Source organism: Podarcis liolepis (genome assembly GCF_965112155.1).
Source record: "Podarcis liolepis genome assembly, chromosome: 2".
In the NCBI taxonomy this organism is placed as follows: Eukaryota; Metazoa; Chordata; class Lepidosauria; order Squamata; family Lacertidae; genus Podarcis; species Podarcis liolepis.
Genome location: NC_139555.1, coordinates 28,961,583 through 28,982,519, shown reverse-complemented (window position 1 = coordinate 28,982,519; position 20,937 = coordinate 28,961,583). Strand labels below are relative to the sequence as shown.

Sequence of the window (20,937 nt, the reverse complement as noted above, 5' to 3'; positions counted from 1 at the left end):
CATTCGGATTCCGTTCGACTTCCGAGGTACGACTGTATTTTGAAATGAAAGAGATGTTCCCTGTAGAAGGTGCTAGTAAGAAGGCACCAAAGCTCACTGCAGAGAAGTGGCAGCCATTGAGACCCTTGCACCACTGCCAACTGGGAGGCAGACACCCTAAAAGGCTTCTCTCAAGTGGTTCGGCCCTCTTGACTAACCAGGAACAGTGGCCCCTGAACTGCACTCTTCTAACAAGGATGTCAAACTTTCATTCACAGAACAGGACTGAATGCTCATACAACCCCAGCCACATTCTGCGTTCAGAGGCAGCAAGATCTTCAAATAGGCAAATCTACCTGTTTGATTTTGACTGTGCAGGGCTGAATTCACCATCCAATCAGTTGATGAGCTACACACTCAACACCAGTTGGTCTGCAGCTTTAGTACTACGACAGCAGCTCTGTTTAACCTTTGTGATGCCCCAGTCTACCTAACGCATGCTAGGAAAAGTGTGTGTATGTGTGTAGTGCATACACACTTTTTTATATTCTCCATTTTACAGCCCAGGGATCCTCAGTACAGTCTAATGTTACACTGTGCAGTATTCACAGCCAAGTGTTTCCTGTGCTCTTTTTATTTATGGGGAAACACTATCTTAAATTAAGGATATACAGTGGTACCTCGGGTTACATATGCTTCAGGTTACATACGCTTCAGGTTACAGACTCCGCTAACCCAGAAATAGTACCTCGGGTTAAGAACTTTGCTTCAGGATGAGAACAGAAATCAGGCTGTGGCGGCGTGGCGGCAGTGGGAGGCCCCATTAGCTAAAGTGGTACCTCAGGTTAAGAACAGTTTCAGGTTAAGAACGGGTCTCCAGAACGAATTAAGTTCTTAACCCGAGGTACCACTGTATATAACAAGAAGATAGAATGGATTAAAAATGGGGAAGGTTGCAGAGCATGCAAAGGGTAGAGGAGGAAGAGAGGAGAAGTGGCAAAGTTCTTCACAGAGGATGGGCCAGCAAAAGGCCAGATGGCAATCAGTTACAGTGGTGCCTCGCAAGACGAAATTAATCCGTTCCGCGAGTCTCTTCGTCTAGCAGTTTTTTCGTCTTGCGAAGCAACCCTATTAGCGGCTTAGCGGATTAGTGCTATTAGCGGCTATTAAAGGCTTAGCGGCTATTAAAGGCTTAGCGGATTAGCGGCTAAAAGGCTATTAGCGGCTTAGCGGCTTAGAAAAAAGGGGGGGAGTGAAAAAAAATCGGAACACTTGCAAGACGTTTTCGTCTTGCAAAGCAAGCCCATAGGGAAAATCGTCTTGCGAAGCAGCTCAAAAACAGAAAACCCTTTCGTCTAGCGGGTTTTCCGTCTTGCGAGGCATTCGTCTTGCGGGGCACCACTGTATAGGCATTTCATAGAATTAGCTTCAACAACCAGTTTCTCACAGATTTTATTAGGGAAGAGATTTTTGCAGGGCATCAAATGAGGAGTTCTGCAAAAAATGTTTTAAAAATTGTGGGAACAGGTGGTCCATGCTCAAGGAGAAAATGAAAGACACTTTTGAGACAGGGATTGACAAGATTTGCCCTTGAGAAACGGAACACTGAGACCCAGACAAGCAGGTCGGGGGGATGAAGGGTTTTGATGGAAGAAGACATCCGTGGAGGAAGAGAACAGAGTAAGGACAAAGACATGGATGAACTGAAAATTTGGTCAGGTATTCAGCCATTCTGGAGAATGAAACTTGCGAGATTAAGAGAGCTAAATGTCAGCCAAAGTGGAAGGTCTCTTGATAACCCATCCTACAGACTCGAGGCAGTGAAGGGGCCAAATCCTTGGCCAGAGTCATGAAGGAAAAGGCAGCAAAATGGTCAACCATTCCCACAGGAGCGTGACTTCATGGAACGGGTGTGCAGGAAAAGCCAACATCTTGTCAGGCTGCACATTTCTGTATGTTCTGCCCTTAGCACTGCCCTTGACTGCTTCCTGAAAGCTAAGGGATCTGAGGCCTCTGCATTGGGAGCATGAGTGAAAACAAGGTTTGTGTCAGCTCTCAGCAAAGGAACGGCGTAGAGAAAGAACACAGAATTTCTGCGAATGGTTCCTAAAGCAACAAAACACGTTCGAGAATGATGCACTTTCAGACTATTCACTTTCCCTCCTTCTTTTCCTCACTAAATAAGCAGAACGTCTTCATCATTATTGATCAGAACAGGAATATACGAAGAGCAGGAGGCCAGCTTTTACCATAGGACACAGTGCCCCAAAGAGCCAAAATCATCCAGTACAGTTGGCCTATCAAAGAAAACCCTCACGGTCCATACCAAAATTTGCACTTGTGAGGCTGAAACCTTGTGCAGAGCCAGACAAAAACAGGCAAATTCCCTGCTGCAGAAACCCTGTCAGTAAACTTCAGTCCTCTCCTATATTGTGCTCCGAGTCCAGGTTAGCACCTCTAAAAACGAATTCACACAGAATTGCTTTACATGGTTTACTGACTCACATCCATCCTTCCATGAAAACCCAAAACCGACATTGTGTGTATCACTTGTCTTATTGCACAAGTTTAATTCATGATAGATATGAGTCAGATAAAGGAAAAAGGGCAGGGAAGGAAGGGGAGACGTGCACCCACTTATCCTGAAAGATTGAAAAAATATTCCCTGGTAGGCCTGCATACAAGTCCTCAAACCTGAGTTTGAATCTGTCTTACTTTTTCTGCTTTATACAAAGCAGACTATTAAGCAATTCAGCCCCCCCCCATCTAATACATCTGCCTTGCCTTAAAACTATCAGTTGTTAAAACCAGTATTATAGTATCCCCAAACTGCTGATATTTGAGCAGACAGCTACTGACATTTCTTGTGACCATCAAAGTAAACCTCCCTTTTCCCAGCTTAACCTACCTCACAGCGTTGTTGTGAAGATTAAGGGCAGGGGAAAGGTGCACAATTCCCTAGGCTTCTTGGAGAAAAGGCATGGCAGAAGAACAATAGAAAGTGAATCTGCGATATATTTTGGGAAGTTGTTTGTTTGCTGTGCATTTGGACACCTCTTAAGATGTTGTAAACAAATTTTGCATGAAGGTTCCTGAGATAAAAGGGTAGGTTTTCGTCTATGTTTAGATACAAATTGGGTGCCATTTTGATTGATTTCAAAACTGCACCGAGTTCTTTGGTGCCTTAGAATCCCTGAGCAATGCTAGGTAAAAAAATAAATGAAGAATGTAGGGCATTATAAGAAGGAAGACGAGTGGCACAATCTAGTTCCTTATTGTCCTCAAGGACTGCTTAGCTTTCAAGGCTTTCAATCAGGAACGAGCCTTTCCCAACCTGAACTGAGATGTCAAGGACTGAGCTTGGGACAATTTCCATGCAAAGCTTGTGCTCTATCATTGAGCACAAGTTTCCCCAACACCAGAAGCCTCTTTGTACCAGGGTCAGAACATCAGTGCCTCAATCCCAGTGTTGTCTGCTTGGACTGGCAGGGACTCTCCAAGCTCTCGAGCCAGAGGTCCTTTTGGTGTGACACACTATTGGTTCTTCAGAGATTAAAGTGTGAACAGGAAGGAGGGTGGCATTCAATAAAGGAGAGACAAACTCCTGAGGGAGAGGCACTTCAGTTTCTACTTCAATGTGGCTGCTGGTCTTTCTTTCTTATAACAGTTCTTCCCAACACCATCTACCCAATACTTTTAGCTGGAGATACCAGAGATTGGAGGGACGCGGGTGGCACTGTGGGTTAAGCCACAGAGCCTAGGACTTGCCAATCAGAAGGTCGGCGGTTCGAATCCCCGCAACGAGGTGAGCTCCCGTTGCTCGGTCCCTGCTCCTGCCAACCTAGCAGTTCAAAAGCACGTCAAAGTGCAAGTAGATAAATAGGTACTGCTCTGGTGGGAAGGTAAACGGCGTTTCTGTGCGCTGCTCTGGTTTGCCAAAAGCGGCTTAGTCATGCTGGCCACATGAACCGGAAGCTGTACGCCGGCTCCCTCAGCCAATAAAGCGAGATGAGCGCCGCAACCCCAGAGTCGGCCACGACTGGACCTAATGGTCAGGGGTCCTTTACCTACCAGAGATTGGACTGATGACCTTCTACATGCAAGCAGGAGCTCTACCATCACTATGGTCCTTCCCCATGGCAAAGGTGGTGGAGTGTGCATGTGTGTGAGATGCTGAAAACAGGACCGAGTTAGGATGCTCAACCACAGCTTGCAGTTATATCACAGACTTGAAGTCAGGCATTTGGAGTTTCCAAGGCTAGACGTGCTGCCTTCTTCCCAATCGATAAAGATCAAAACACCTGAGAAGCCAAATGAAGCTTATTCTCTTTTGTGGACAGTTCTCCACTTAGAAGTACAAAGCAGTAGAAATAGAAGCAGGGTGCAAACACCGCTGGCTAAGACCCAAAGACGGGCTATGTGCATGCGAGAGAGCAGCTGGAGCTTTATTTTCTCTGCTTTTGATTTGGTTTCTGCAACCCCCACTGCTGATAAGAGAAGCCACCATTCGCTTTAGAAAGTAGCTTCTCTCTTCAGCCGTGAGCACAGCCGCAGCCAAACAGAAAGCAGAGCTCCGGCTGCACGTGCTGTTCTCTCCTCCGCAAGCCTGTCCTGTCCTGTCCTTTGTGGGAAATTAACTTTATTTGGCTTCTCCGGTGTATCAATCTCATTAAGTATAGAGCCAACACACCCAAAAGCCTCGCTTCACCTCCCGACATACTCAAAGCTGAAAACTCAACGACCCCATCATTCACTCAAGCATCCCATCATTCACATTTCAGGATCTTTTCTTCAGAAGTAATGTCTCCAGTGTTTGCCTGGCCTTGGTCAGCTGCCTAGCTCATAACATTTAGCGTGACTAAGAGGGCTTCAGCCAAGGTAAAGATAAAGGACCCCCGGATGGTTAAGTCCAGTCAAATTTGACTGTGGGGTGTGGCGCTCATCTCAACTTTCAGGCTGAGGGAGCCGGCATTTGTCCACAGACAGTTCTTCTGCATCATGGGGCCAGAATGACTAAACCGCTTCTGGAAATTGATCTAAATGGATAAGTAAGAATATGCAGGAATGGTGGGAAAATGAAAAGAACCAGATAAGGGGAAGAAGGGAAGTCGCTGAATGCTTTAATTAAAATAAATATATTAACGGTGGAAATGTATATTTGAATGTGAATGTGATTTTGGATATGGTAATAATGAAAATTATATATAAAAAAATTAAAAAATAAACCGCTTCTGACACATGAGACACTGTGACAAGTAACAGAGCACATGGAAATGCCGTTTACTTTCCCACCACAGCGGTACCTATTTATCTACTCGCACTGGTATGCTACTGAACTGCTAGGTTGGCAGGCCCCATTGTACGGATTTGAACTGCCGACTTAACGATCGGCAAGCCCAAGAGGCTCAGTGGTTTAGACCACAGTGCCATCTGCATCCCTGCTTCAGCCAAATCTGGCATTTCAAACCAATATATAAAGTTCTGCCTTCTGTGCTTCTGCAAGTTCCTGCAGTTTTCCCTCTTCTCCCTTCCACCTCCCATTCTCAGTTTCTAGCTCCTCACATCCTCTATCTCCTGGCCTTCAATTCGTTCTCTGAACCACTCCCAACATTCCTTTGATAGGCCCTTGTTTGCTCTGCCCCTCCTTGCCTTCCTTGGGGTCCTTTTCCCTGTCATACCCCCTCTGTAAGTCTGGAACAGTTCAGCCAATGGCAACTCGGCTCTTAGGATCTTAACAACTCAGGCCCCTCAGACTGCCCCTACTCTCTTGTGACAGCCAAGCGGCTTGGCCAACCTACTGCCAGAGACTTTGTCGCCCTCACCAAACCCTTCCGCACATTACGTATAGATTAACCTGGAAAGGTTGACCAGTGTTGTGATACCCCCGGCCCCTCCCTGCCAAGCTACCCTAGAACTTCATGTTTCTCATCATCACCTCAGAGAAAAGCCTGATTTATTAATTCCCAGAAGAAGACGGAAAAAAGACATATTCCAAGCACAAGCTTTCTGAAAGGGTTAACGTCTTTAAAAGTCCCCTTCCGATTTGCAGGTGACAAGACCGTTAAATATAATGGAGATGACAAGGCATCTGTAGGCAATGAGCAGAAGTGACCTCAATGGAAAAGGGAAGAAAAATGGCCTCTTTTTCTTGAGCTTCCCGTAATGCCAGCAAAGTAATTAACAAGATGGTGGGTGAGAGCACTTAAATAAAAATAAAGGAACTTGGCGTGCTTCTGTGTCACCCGTGGGTGATAGTGGGAGGACAGTCGCAGAATGACAATGAACTGAAGTAGATGCTTGGGAAGGCTGAGGTGCGACGCGAGGTCAGGGAATCATTCCCAGACGGAGGACATCAGGGGCCACAGCTGAGGAAAGTGGGGGGGGGGGGTCCCCTGGAGCCTTGTGGATATAACAGCAGCAGCAGATGTTGGGTGCAAGGAAAGAGCAGGAATGATTTCCAGGTTCAGGGAATGAGAGGCCAAGAGGGGAGTTCCCAAAGTAAATTCCAGTGGTGATTTGGCCTAATAGGTACCTTGAGAATCACAAAAGAGCTCATATTCAAACGCTTGTCTTCCTCCACCTGCCCAACCACAATGTTTGGGGGGGGGGGAGGGAGAGACACCGAATCAAGAGCAAAGGGGAGCCTCCTGAAAGCTTCAGGAATGGAAACACGAAGCCTCATCTGCACTCTAAGTTTAAAGCAGTATCATACCAGTATCAAACTCACTCTTGGTTCCATATGGAACCAAGTGTACACAAACCCCTATGGGGGCAGGTTTTGTCCCTGGAAATGCAACAGCAGCTGTTGGTGATGGGGGGCGGGCAATACAGTGGTACCTTGGGTTACGTACACTTCAGGTTACATACGGTTCAGCTTACAGACTCCGCTAACCCAGAAATAGTACCTCGGGTTAAGAACTTTGCCTCAGGATGAGAACATAAATCGTGCTCCGGCAGCAGCAGGAGGCCCCATTAGCTAAAGTGGTACTTCAGGTTAAGAACAGTTTCAGGTTAAGAACGGACCTCCGGAACGAATTAAGTACTTAACCCGAGGTACCACTGTAATCCTGCAACGGCAGCAGTGGGGGAGGGGGTTCCAAAAACAAACCAACCCACAACTGAGCAGGAAGCAACCGCTTTTCTCACGTAGTGAAGGTAAATTTGGCTTTAAACAAAAGGCTCCTCCTTCATCCCACAGAGGTGTGATCTTGCTCTTTGGACATGCACTTTCACTGTATGATGGGAATCACTATGCCAGGAGGGAAATCACGCTGATCTGCTGAATCACGAGCATGCATGCGAAAATGCTGTCAGGTGCATAGAAAAAGCAGCTGGCCTAGAACACTTAAGTATTATGCATTTTCTGAACTGCTCTCCAGTTCCAGATTGATCTGTGAAGCATAGAGAATCTGACATGGAGGAGTGCAAAGTATTACTGAAATTCAAAATAAGCTGTAGAGATCTACAGGGCCTGGTGCTTCCCCACCCTCTCCTACAGCACTGTCCCCCCAAACCAGGAGGGGATTGAAAAGGGAGGAACAGAGGAGGTTTCCGCGCAGGCACAGTCTCCAGCTGCGTGCATGCAGCCCGTTTGAGGAAGATACATAAACTGGGGGAGGGTCCCCTGTTGCTGCAACTGCTCTATAGATGCTGGGTGGGTGTGCATAGCTATCCAGAGCTGAAGAAGCGACTGTAAGTGGTATCTTTGACCATAAATGCTTAACTATCTGCTATGTGCACTCCTTTGGCAGGGAAGCGCGCTTGACATCCAGCCACATTTGGAATGCTGCAAACAGTTCATGTTGCCCTTTCTCAGAAAAGCTTTATCTCACTGGAAAAGACATTAGGAAGAACAGCCACAGCAGTCAAGGACTTGGGAACAAAGAAAGCATTTGGGGATTTTTAGCAGGGGCAGGGGGGAGGCGACAAAGGGGGAGATGATAGAAGACTATAGCAGAACTTGGGGGTTGTCCAGTAAAACTGGTAGGCGGTAAGTTCAGAGCAGACAGAAGTTCATACTGTTTCATGCAAAACATAGCTTTGGTAATGTCACAGGAAGTGATGGTGGTAACTAGCTCAGGTGGTTGAAAAAAAGGTGAGCCAAATTCATGGAAAACAGAGCTCTCAGCCATGACAACGAAACAAAACTTGCATGTTCAGAAACAGTATATATTTAATTACAGTGGTACCTCGAGTTACAAACGCTTCAGGTTACAAACTCCGCTAACCTGGAAGAGTTACCTTGAGTTGATTACTTTGCCCCAGGATGAGAATGGAAATCGTGTGCCAGCGGCACAGCGGCAGCAAGAGACCGCATTAGCGGAAGGACGCCTCTAGTTAAGAACAGTTTCAGGTTAAGAACGGACCTCTGGAACAAGTTAAGTTCGTAACTAGAGGTACCACTGTATACTAATATATTTATATCAAGTTCCAAAACCACATTACTCCTCCACCCACACCATCAGCAGGCTTGGGGGACCCCAGTTTTACAGACACAAGAAACAAAAAGCAAAAACTTTAGGGGAACCCTCCAACACATTCCAATGAGAACTGAACATGCTCAGCAACCACAGAAAGTCAAGGGTTACAGAGCGGACTTCAGCTTGCACGACTGGACTTTTCCTTCCTCTCCTCCCATCTCCCATTCTAGGTCCCTTCCCTCCCAAAGGAACCTAGAACAACAACATATACTAACGGCAATCTCAGATACTGTGTTTTGACACTTTTTCAGCCAAAGAGGGGCTACTGTCAAACAAGTGGGAGATATCTGCATTCTCCTGGAAATCCCAGGGCTTGCAAATATAAATATAAATAAATGCAAATATAAATAAATGCAAATATAAATATAAATAATATAAATATAAATAAATATAAATATGGGGTGGAAGTAGCCCAGTAAGGACTGGGAATGCTCAGTAGCTGCAGAATGCTGATTGTCTGTTGCTGTGTGGGTGGGAGTGGGGAATGCAAAACCCAGGGGCAGCGGAATGGACTGAATATTTTCTGAAAGAGGGCCTGGACCCACACTGAACAGAAGCCCTCCAAGCCAAAATGGTTTGTGCCAGATCTCACTTGCAACTCTGAATTCCAGCTAACTAACTTAGTTGGTCTTTAAGGTGCTACTGGAAGGAACTTTTTTATTTTGACTATGGCAGACCAACACGGCTACCTATCTGTAACTGGAACTCTGAATTCCAGAACATGGATAAATACAGCAGGGAGGAACTTTCACCTTCATGCCACGCTCATGGGCTTCCCAGATGGGTCATCGCTGGAAACGGGACGCTGATGGACCCAGAGCCTGATCCAGGAAGCTTATTCTTAGTTGGTGGCTATTTCGTTACAGATTGTTCAAGGGCCAAACTATGTGACAGAAAGCCACATGTAATGTTAACACGACCTTCTCTACTGCAAAGTGCCCTTGGGAGAAGGCGCTTTGTACTAGAGAAAGAGTGGCGAGGGGGGAGGAAGGGAATGCTTAACCCTTCTCTGCCACTCGCTTTATCCCCACCATTGTTCCAAACCCATGTTTATCTTGCAATTCTGGGCCTCAAACGCACCGAGCTTCGCAACGTAGAAGGGTCTGTTGGGCTAGTATTACACACAGCTGCAATGTGACATGTAGCTTGATCCTCAGACATCATTAGTCTAAAAGAGGTGCTAGCTGTCAAGTGAGCAGTGCAACACAGAGCCTTTTAGCCATGTATGAATCTAGACTTCCAGACTAATGATAACGGTGATGAAAAACAACAACAACAACAACAACAACAACCAGATGCAATTCCTTAAGCATTCCACATTGATCCAGCTGGGGTGGGGGAGGAGTGATGGCTGCAAAATTTGCAAATTTAAGAAGTGAATGGAAAATGTGAACACCTATATAGAAGAAGGGCTGAATGGGCCAGGCAGGTGTGAAAACTCAGCTTAACCATCTTGTTGACTTTGCAAAGGTTTAGCATACACTGCCACGGATGCAAAACTTTTGTGCAAACCTGCAATGCTTAGAAATGTGGTCCTTTTAAGAAGAAAAAAAGAGAGTCACAGTGTTCTGCATTTGCTGCTACAAGATGGCTACGTCTCATGCTACCTGATCGCAAGCGTTTCTAGGCGTGTTGGCTTCTGCCTTTTCGTCTGCTAACCAGTGTCAGAGAAGAATCACTACATTTCTCCCCACCCCAAACATCTATCCTCACGAATTTCCTTCAGTGCTTTAATTTGTAAAGGACCAGGTATTTCATGGAAGGGTTGTACTTTATGAATGTTGTAATCCGCTTTGAGAGCTCTGTTCTAAAAGCGGGGTACAAATCTAATAATACAGTGGTACCTCGGGTTAAGTACTTAATTTGTTCCGGAGGTCCGTTCTTAACCTGAAACTGTTCTTAATCTGAAGCACTTTAGCTAATGGGGCCTCCTGCTGCCGCCACGCCACAATTTCTGTTCTCATCCTGAAGCAAAGTTCTTAACCTGAAGCACTATTTCTGGGTTAGCGGAGTCTGTAACCTGAAACATCTGTAACCTGAAGCGTATGTAATCTGAGGTACCACTGTATATATAAAAAAGAATAGCCTATGTATGCAATTCTCTCTTGCCTCTCTCAGTGACTTTGCTCTTGCTTCAGGAAGCCTTTCAAGAGAGAAAGGCGGCTAACATTTCCCCATCATGAGAGCCAGTGTGGTGTAGTGGTTAAGAGCGGTGGACTCGTAATCTGGTGAACCGGGTTCGCTTCCCTGCTCCTCCACATGCAGCTGCTGGGTGACCTTGGGCTAGTCACACTTCCCTGAAGTCTCTCAGCCCCACTCACCTCACAGAGTGTTTGTTGTGGGGGAGGGAGGGGGAAATGTTAGCCGCTTTGAGACTCCTTAGGGTAATGATAAAGTGGAATATCAAATCCAAACCCCTCTTCTTCATCACCACAAATCAAGCATTTTTGCTTGCAGACCTTCAAGCAACTTTCTCGAACCTTCAGTCTGCCCCTAGGTCTGGCCCACCATGCTAAGTGAGGATACAGGCCTACAACAGGAATCACAGCAAAAGGGGAGCTTCCCAGGTCATCTGCGCCTCTGCAAGCCTAGCCCAGGGTCTGTACACTTCCCCATGTTGCTCAGTTACTCAATCATATTTCCAGCATCCCGAGCTTTTCAGCTGAGCTACCCGTGCCACTTAATCCAAGCTGCCGTTCTTGGTCTCTGGCTCACTGCCAGCTGTTGACTGACCAGCTGTCTGTAATAATTAACAACTCCAGTTGGCAGAATTAGACACCCTTTTCCCGGCCAACAAAAACATCTGGGGATGTATTTTCCCCTCCCCCCCATAGGAATGGTTCCGAGTTGGAGGGGGGGAGAGCACATGTTTCACTCGCCTCCTCCAGGATCCACCTTGAACTGTGAAACATACACCATCCTTTGGTACAGAGCACCCAGTCTCTGGTATAGTCCCATGACTGGCAAATGGGCCAGTCTTTGTAAATGGAAGTTCATGAGCTGAGAGAGAGAGAGAGAGAGAGAGAGAGAGAGAGAGAGAGAGAGAGAGACCTCTCAACTGAGGGGGGTTTCATTCACTCATAGGAACAAGCTCGTTTGTAAAACTAGTTTGTTTTAATGAACTATGTGCTGCCCTTCAATTAAAAAAATGTTCAGGGTGCTTTTACAACACTATCAATACAGCAGGACTATACTACAAACAGCTGATGAGGTATACTAACTAGAAGGCAAACTGTCGGCACAAATTTGGAATATTTTTTTCTTGTTCTCCCCCTCTAAAACAAGGTGTGTTCAGTGCATTCAAAGTGCGTTCAGTCGCTTTCAGTGAAGGCAACCCAAAGCCTCTGGAGCTCGGTGGGAGTTCCCGCTGCGCTCCGGAGGCTTCGGGTTCCTTTCGACCTGCTCTTTGGGGCTAGGGTGAGGGAAGCCCGGCTTTCCCCCACCAGCCCCAAAGAGGTCGGGGCTGGCGGGGGAAGCCTAGCCCCCCCCCCCAGCCCCAGGGACCACACATTCACTCCGTAAGACGCACAGACATTTCCCCTTAGATTTTAAGAGGGAAAAAGTGTGTCTTATGGAGTGAAAAATACGGTAGTTTCCGGGTCCAATACAAAGTGCTGGCTTTGACCTATAAAAGCCTTAAATGGCTCAGGACTGCAATACCTCAAGGACCGCCTCTTTCCATATGAACCTACCCGGACGCTGAGATCATCTCCTGAGGCCTTCCTTCATGTGCCTCCTCCTCAAGAGGTCCAGAGGGTGGAAACATGAGAATGGGCCTTCTCTGCAGTGGCTCCCCGTCTGTGAAATGCTTTCCCCAGGGAAGTTCGCCTGGCGCCTTCATTATGCACCTTTAGGCTCCAGGTAAAAACATTCCTTTTTAACCAAGCCTTTGGTTGACCTGATCAATATCCCATACCCTTTTAAAACGTGGCTCTTTTGGGGGGGAGCATTACTGGGTTATTGTTTTAATTTTTTATTTTATATACTGTGATCCTTTTATGTGAACCGCCCTGAGACCTTTGGGGATAGGGCAGTATAATAATAATAATAATAATAATAATAATAATAATAATAATAGGCAGAGAGACGGTAACACAAAAGGAACGGAAAGTAGGTCATGAAAAGGTTAGGCCTGGATTTGGTGAGTAAGCAACAGGTAGGCCAGTCACTTTCCCCTTTTAAGACAACCCTGAAGAACTCTATTCTGTATGCACATATAATGGAATGGCCCACATTATTGAGAAAGTTCAGGAAATGTGTAGATGGGTCAGGCACCATAGTGTTTCCTTGGTCAAGTTTCCCACTAGTTCCTAATCACAATATCCCTACTGCTGTCTCTCCTCAGACACCTCCCAACCCCCTTCAACAGATCCTGATTACTACCACCACCAGCAAGCCACATATTGCAGTGTGAAAAGTACATTTCCACAAAACCAAACTGGAATCATGGCTTTCTTTTAGCTGTTGACACAGGAGAGATGTCTTTCCTGAAGCTGTGCACAAGCACACAGCCGAAGAATCCCTGGTTGGCCTGCATAACCTGTTGGCCTAGTGTTCTGTGCAGAATGGTAATTTATTTCAAGACAGACATTTCCGCTTTGCTTGCCTTGTCACTGGCCTGCCAGGGTCAAGCAGTCAGCAAGCCCCAAGTTTTTTGACTGGGAAGCAGCTGACACTTGTCTCTGGGCAGCTAATATAACTCTGTGTGTGTGTGTGTGTGTGTATTTATTTTGCTGTGTGGAAGTCTTCCACTCAACCTGCATAAAAGAGCACCTTGTGACAGACATGCTCCTTCCCTCCAAAAGCCCAGGCTAGAGTTCAGGCCTCTACCTATAGTTAACGTAGCATTAGATCAGGACCAACGATTGGCCCAAATGGCCTGCCCAACTTGCTTACTCTTTGGCGCTGGCACAAGGTAATGTGGATCACATGGTGGAATGATATGGGGCAACTAAAGATGGAAGGAATGAGCAAGTTCTGTACAGCGATGCAAACCCCCCAATGCCTCTCTGCAAAGTCATGTCTCAATAATAGCCTCTGCATCTTCTCCACGTTTGAGATGCAAAAGCTGTCGAGATCTCCCAGAGAAGTGGGAAGGTAAAAATTATATTTTGGACACGATACGGTAGTGGAGGAACAGGACATCCCTGGAGCTTGAACATCCTGCTCCTGCACAGCAAGGTCGTTCAAAAAATCCTTCTTGATTAACACAGCATATATGCAAGCAAAAGCATGAAAGGCGTAGGTAGGCACCCTTCCAGTTCTGATCACAGCTCAGGTGAATAACTTCAATGCCCTATTGCAGCTTTGCATTCATGGCACTGACATGACAAAATATTCTATACTGACTTTAAAAACCTACATATTTAAGGCCCCCCCCCAAAAACCCCTATTCCACTGCTAAGCACTAGCAGACCTTTAACCTCAGAGCAATGACAGCATGCCTGAGAATATTTAAATTATGGTCAGAGAGAATGACAAGCCCACCTTGATTTCAATTCCATTTTTTTTAAAGTAGTGCAGTAGAGGGGGAAATGAAAAGATGGAAGCCAGTCTTGAAGGAAGAAAAAGTTGAAAGTGGCACGAAAGTACAGTATTTACATGAATCTAACGCACACCTCAATTTTAAAAACCTTGAAACCCAAAAAGGGTTTGCTGGCGAATGTAAATGCACCACCAAATCTAATGCGCACTCTAATTTTCGCAAGTGTAATTTGGCCAAAAAAGTGCACATTACTTTCAAGTAAATATGGTAATATTCTTTGAATGAACCAGGACTTTAAAGGTGGGCTTTTTATATTAAAAATGCTTAGAACAAAGAGAAATATATTATTCTAACAACACTGCATCTGTATGCATATTTCTTTTCTTATGAATCATTTGTTGTTGTTTTGCTGGAACCCGGAAGTCAACGGTCAGCAACAGGGCACACAATGCTAAGGACGGTTCCAAGTTGAAACAGTGGGGCTCTTAAGGTCTTTTAATACTGCATGCAATTCCCATGCTGGAAATGCTAAGGCATGGAGCACACTGGCCCAGAGACTGCAGGCAGCTATTAATGTGCTTCTCAGGCTGCAAGTGATAAAAGCGGGGGCATTCCAAGGTTACCCAGGCTAAAATGTGTGCTTCCTTGCATGCATGCACACAAACACTGCTAGCTGTGTGTTCAAAGTCAGACTGCAATGTCTCCCACCCATGTGGAACAGGAGGCCTGACTGGGTTCCTTGGCTGCAGGGAAATTAACCAAGTTCCCAGGCTCTGTTGCAAGCTGGAAACAGGGTAGGAGTCAATTAGCATCAGCACTGACCTGCGAGCAAAGGGCATTCTTGTGGATCTTCTTGTAAATGAGAGCTGGGCAGATAAAACAGATGAGGCTTCCCATCGTCGCACCTGTTAGGCCCAAGATGGTCTCCACTGGCAAAGAAGAACAAACAAACTGTGAGCAACAGCTCTAGCTAAGACAGAGATTGCGTTCAAGTTAACTGTTCCTTTAAGTCAGTGGTTCAAAGGGAGTCCGGAGGCAGAAGCTGAAGGTCACTTAGCATGACTCAGACACTCCTTGACCACTCATGAGCAGGACGGTGAAGAATGCGCCTTCCCCAACCTTCCCCTGCCCTCCCCCCGTATGGCTATGGGTAACACGGGGATTGTAATCCACTTGACAGTGACAGCACAAGATCACGCCATGACGCTCTGCATTCCTTAGCGTGACAAAGTGACGCCCGTAGTGGCATACTCACACTCACTAAAGTGGATTAGAATACTCGCTTCACCCTTAAGTACGTGTTGAAGGGCATGGGAAGCACACTTCTAAGCATCCTGATGGTTTGTATGGTCGGATGACAAACGGCACTTAAGGGAAAACTAATTCATGATAAGTGAATTTTGAATATGCACTCTCGGAGTCTGGATTTCTTAAGGTTATCATGAGGTGTAGAACTTCATCCTTCATGCTGGAGCTTTGAATCGAGACAAAACCTTGGGACAACTGGCTGTGGTTACCCATTGCAACTAAAAACCCAGGAAATCCCTTTTCCCTATTCCCTCTACCCCTCCCTTTCTAAAACCCTTGGACTTTTTTTTTAATCCTAGCCAGTGAGGCAGGCTAGGGCAAGAGATAATCACTACCTGGGTGAGGTTCATAGCCAAACAGGGATATGAGTTTTGATATCCCATGTCCTAGTCCAATACGCTAACCATTACACTACACTGGCTCCCAGACCTTCTGCAGATCTTGATCCAATTTTCTATCTGGCTAAGTTGCTTATATGAAATCTGATAAACCCCTCTGTAGCTCAGTGCTCCTTCTGCCTCCCCTACAAATATTTATGACCAGATCTTGAAGATGACACTGGGCAGATAGATATTTGATGTCCTCGTTGGTACTATGTATACCAAGATAGCTGTAAGCAACTTAGAGAACAGAATGTTAAGCTAGGCTTAGTCCTATTTAGAACGATGACCATTTCAAAGCAAGATGTCCCAGAACTATATAAATCCTTGGGAATAAGATTGCAAAAAAAATGGGTGGAAATAAACATGGAGGGCACAGCCAAACGAAAAAAAAATGGTGTGCCGATAATAAGCAAACATTCAGAAGTATAATCACTCCAGTTCTGTGCACAGATACACATCTCTGAATGCAGAGGTATAAAGAAACAGCACACAGACACATATTTAAACTTATAATACCATATGCCGCTATGAAACACCCACAATCATCGGCTCAAGAGGTGGTAGCTAGTAGCAGGCTGCTTATCAACACCCACATACTGTAATGCATGATCTAAGGCAGTTACAAATGTTTACAATATCATCATCTAACTGTGCTAAATTGCACTGGGAGTGGGGGGGGGGGCGGGAGTTGCAGCATTTAAATGGCTTGAACTATGCATAAAGACTCGCTCATTCCCTGTACTGTGTCATGACCAGAAATTACTTCCTGACTAGTCTCTACTGAAGCATCAAGCAAAGGCAGTAAATACCTGCAGATAGGCATTTCCTGTGACTGTGCCGATATTGTCTTTTATTTGAACAATGTATATGCCACTTAAATAAAACAGTCTTTAAGCATTTTACAAAGATACAATACAAAATATAAAAAAAATCAGCTATTGTAGAATGCCCCTAAGCATCTTCTCCAAGCACTATGAAACTTTTCTATTTGAAGTAGACTTCAGTAGTTATAATTAAACTAATGTGATCATTTCTATGTGCATTTCAGAATAACTGAATATACATTTTATGCGCGTTCAAATCTTCATAGGCACATGGGAGGCTTTTATATGTGTAATTTAGCCTAGAGGCATGCAAACCTGCTACAAACCCTAAAGACTAGAGATGGGGAGAGTGAAAATGCAACTAATTAAGAACCAGATTTCACTTACCGTTCGGGATCATGATTCCTCCAACCATGGTTCCAAACACAACTGCTAGTGTCAGGGCTTTAAATCGGAGAGGTGGCATATAACCACCTGCAGCAAATGTCCCATCTTTTTGCTAATTAAAAAAAGAAAAGGCTAATTGATTAATCAGTTCTTTTAATTTTTTTATTAAGACAAAAAGGGATTTTCCTCTCTGTTTCTGGGAATTTGCCTCTGATGTCTACAAACGTGGAACCATTTGAACTACAGTCTCCTCCCAATATTCCCAACAATTTGATATGATATGGGCATTACCCCCGGAAGCCTAAGCCTTATACCTGTAAGTTTCTAAATTAACCATACCAATGTGCCTTAATGACCGCAGCCTGAAATATAATGAAGGCTATGAGATCACCGCTGCTGGTCAGCATAATATGGATTACTAAATTACAGATTTTCTCATCTTTTGATTTTGTTTGTTTGTTTGTTTTTTAAAAATAGTTACTGAACTTTTTTGAAGATACAGATTAAGAATGAAACAAGCAAAACAGATACAGAGAGTGAGTTATGAACATAGCAGACTTGACACAGCTCAATTAACTATACATACTGGTATCTTAATTCTTTCTTTCTCCTTTATATTTTGTTTACAGGATCTTCCCTTTCAGAGTTTTGAGATGAAGAGATAATTCAAAAGGTCCATAGTCCAGAGTATATCAAGGGCAGGGAGCAGGCATTATCCTTTACACTTGCAAAGTCAATAAACGCCTCCCTTATTTTCCCAAATGAGTCTTTTATCTTTTGTCCCTTGGTTACCCTTAGTTCTTGTGCTAATTTCTCTAAAGACACCTTGCCAAACATTTTGAAAATGCTGCTCAACATTTACGTTCTGCAGCGTCTTCCAGTTCTGAGCTACACAGTGCTTCTGCAGCTGAGAATAAATGAATTAACAGCATTTTATGATCATGATCCAAATTTCTATCCAAAAAACATATTTAACAGAACCAAAGTTGGAGATGAAGATATTCCAAGACCAGCAATCCGACTTATCTCCCAGCATACCAGCTTCCAAAACACGTGTACCTGGGGGCAATCCCACCACATATGGATGTATGTACCTTCCACACCACACACTTTCCACATATAGGAGAAAGATTAGGGTTTATCAGAGATAATTTCATCACTGTCAAATACAATTTATATGACCGCTCTCTGGCAGTGGCAGATGTTGTTTTATATAGTGGCTTTAACCATGGAGCATTCCCATCATTTATTTCCATCTGTCTATCTAAACTTTATCCCCTAATGTATGCAACAAGTCATTTGACTCCTTGTCAGTCTCCAAAAGCCACCTACAGATGTTATAAACCTCTTATCACTCCCAAATAACTCGGTGTCTCCTGTTCAAATGCTGTAGGTTGGATTTTGATTTTGTCTTTATATGCCTATCACAGCTCTCATAACCAACTTTAAATGTGTGTAAAAGTTTTTCATGGCCTGGAAGTGAGTTGTTCTCCAAAACAGTGGATCACAGGAGGTGACTTTTAGACTTTAAACCAATATGCAGATATTTGAACTAGCAGCCATAAAATAGTTCCTGCGGCCAAGATCCACCTGCAGAAATAATTCTAATTTGCTAGTTACATCATGTGTATTCCGCCCCCCAGTAGTATGTACAGTTGTTATACAGAAGAACACAAGGAACCTATGGAGGGGAATACACTGCATTAGAGTAGCACAAGTGTCAGAACAGCTTTCCGTATAGCAGGCTGGGAAACAAAGTGGTGTAAGGCACAGAAAAGGAGGTAATGGCCACTTCCTTTCCCTAGACTAGAGTGGGGAACCTGTGGTCTTGCAGATGTTGCTGGACTCCAACTCCTATCAGTTCCAGCCAGAGATGAGGAGAGTCGGAGTCTGACAACATCTGAAGAACCACAAGTTCCCCATCCCTACCCTAGGATTTGGTCACACATTGTGATGGCTGGTCTGATACCACCTTGTTTCTATACAATAGAGTTCAGTATGTTTTAGGGTATGTACTACCTTACGACACCCAATCACCTGAAATACATGGATAATAGCCTGTGGCTGTTTCTACAGGCAATATAGTTATGCTCAGGAAGGCTTGCAGCAAGTATACCATTTCTCCCTGACTACCCTGAAAGCTACTTCATGCTATTTTCCCATCATAGAAACATAACCACTTTCTCCTTTTTAGTCAAACATAGCAAAACTTGCTCAATACTACAGTTCCTGGTGAGGAAGAAATGAGGAGACATCAGACCAAAACGCCACTTAGTGTGACCACCACCTCTAAGCCTGGAAGGGAATAGTTTTGCTCATTCTTTTCACGTGAAAGATAAAAGTGGGGAGGGGAGACAACAGAGAAGGGCAAAGATGTAAGGACACTCCTGGTTTAAGGTGAGGGAAGCCTAAAAACATCACAGTTAAGTCAAGAACAAGGAACTGTACTGAACCACAAGGGCTTTACCTGCTGTTCAAAGAGTAGGGTATTCAACGCCTGCCGGCAGGGCAGAATCATCATAGGGAACCCAACAGCTACAGACATCATGAACCCTACACGGATCATCTCGGTCACTACATTTGAAGGGAAGTTCATGAGCACATTCCCCTCAATGTCTCCGATGTAGCTCACATAGCCAAAGAACCCCACCTGTTCAAGGAGGAAAGGGGAATTACTTTCAGTGGTCACATACATTTGTTCAACACAAAGAACAGAAAACTGGGCGTCCCTTGGGCCTGTCCTCAAGACAGTGGAAGACTATCTTCGATTAATTGCATCTTTATCCCACACTCCCAACTGATTAGTCCAAATTCTTTAAGCTCTGGCTCATTTAAAAAAAAAAAAATATCCGAGATCTCACATCACTTTTGTTGGGTTTCTCTATACATTTCCAAATTCCCATGTATCTTTCCCAAGGCTGGGTGACCAGAGCTGCAAGCAGTATGAAAAGAGCAGATGCAGAATGGATTTATGACAGAGTAAAACAAATCCTCTACTATGATACAAAGCAGTGGGATGACATTAAGTCATTCCAAGCACCTGGCTATGACAACATGTAAGGATGCCTTCCAAAAAGTGACAATATTGCAATAACTTCACATTTTCCCTGACATCTTGAATGCGAACACTCACTTTGAAGCCATGACCACATTTTTAATCATCATGAGTAGAGATAATGACCTTGGACTGTTCCAAATACTGCTATGGAAGTCAAGATAGTAGCCAAGGGAGTAGAAGTAACCGACCCCAAAACATCAACTCTCCCTTGTCATGATGTTCTCTACATTTAATTGGCTTTTATGTGATATATTTTATGTGACATGGCATACTTCAAGTTTTCCTAGCAGCCAACAAGCTTATAATGAAGTACTTCAGGCTACTCTACAAAGGAGGAGCAGGATAAAAATCTTAATAATAATAATAATAATAATAATGATGTTACAAGTGTAGTTCATTGAATTCCCATGTTCAAAGCCCAACCAATGGTATTAATTGTTTGATGGAGTTTTGTATTTGATATCCCGCTTTATCACTACCCTAAGGAGTCTCAAAGCGGCTAACATTCTCCTTTCCCTTCCTCCCCCACAACAAACACTCTGTGAGGTGAATGGGGCTGAGAGACTTCAGAGAAGTGTGACTAGCCCAAGGTCAACTAGCAGCTACATGTGGAGGAACAGGGAAGCGAACCCGGTTCACCAGATTACAAGTCCACCGCTCTTAACCACTACACCACACTGGCCCCCTAATGGCTCCCTTGATGGTACTGAGAGGAGAGGAGCGACTACAGCTCAGCAAAGGAGCAACTCTAAAGAAACTAATCTAAATGAAAACAAAAAAATAAAGAGAAAAGAAAGTGCAGAGTCCTCTGTCAAAGTTAGCTTTTAACCCTTGTCTCACACAGAAAGTGGTGGACCCTCCATGCTCTCTCACCTGGGAGCTTTGCTTTCTTCTCCCAGTCTCTCCCTTCCCTGTCTCTCACTCAGGATCCTTCCATAAATCCACCACTTTCATGTGTGTGTAATCCTTGGACCCCAATAACAGCCCAGAGCAGAGGACAACAAAGGAAAACAAAAGGGAAAAAAGAGAAGGA

The 20,937-nt window shown here is 44.7% G+C and overlaps 1 protein-coding gene across 2 annotated transcripts in view; it reads right to left on the bottom strand.

The window, feature by feature from the left end:
• The window catches only part of SLC38A10 (solute carrier family 38 member 10), an 81,446-nt gene that overhangs the window by 29,084 nt on the left and 31,425 nt on the right, over positions 1 to 20,937 (bottom strand). For both annotated transcript variants that reach the window (XM_083489914.1, XM_083489913.1), the window contains exons 8-10: positions 19,314 to 19,496; positions 16,847 to 16,958; positions 14,767 to 14,873 (exon numbers count right to left, since the gene is read on the bottom strand). In XM_083489914.1, coding sequence (XP_083346040.1) covers positions 14,767 to 14,873; positions 16,847 to 16,958; positions 19,314 to 19,496 — 402 coding nt within the window. The remainder of the gene's footprint in view (positions 1 to 14,766; positions 14,874 to 16,846; positions 16,959 to 19,313; positions 19,497 to 20,937) is intronic.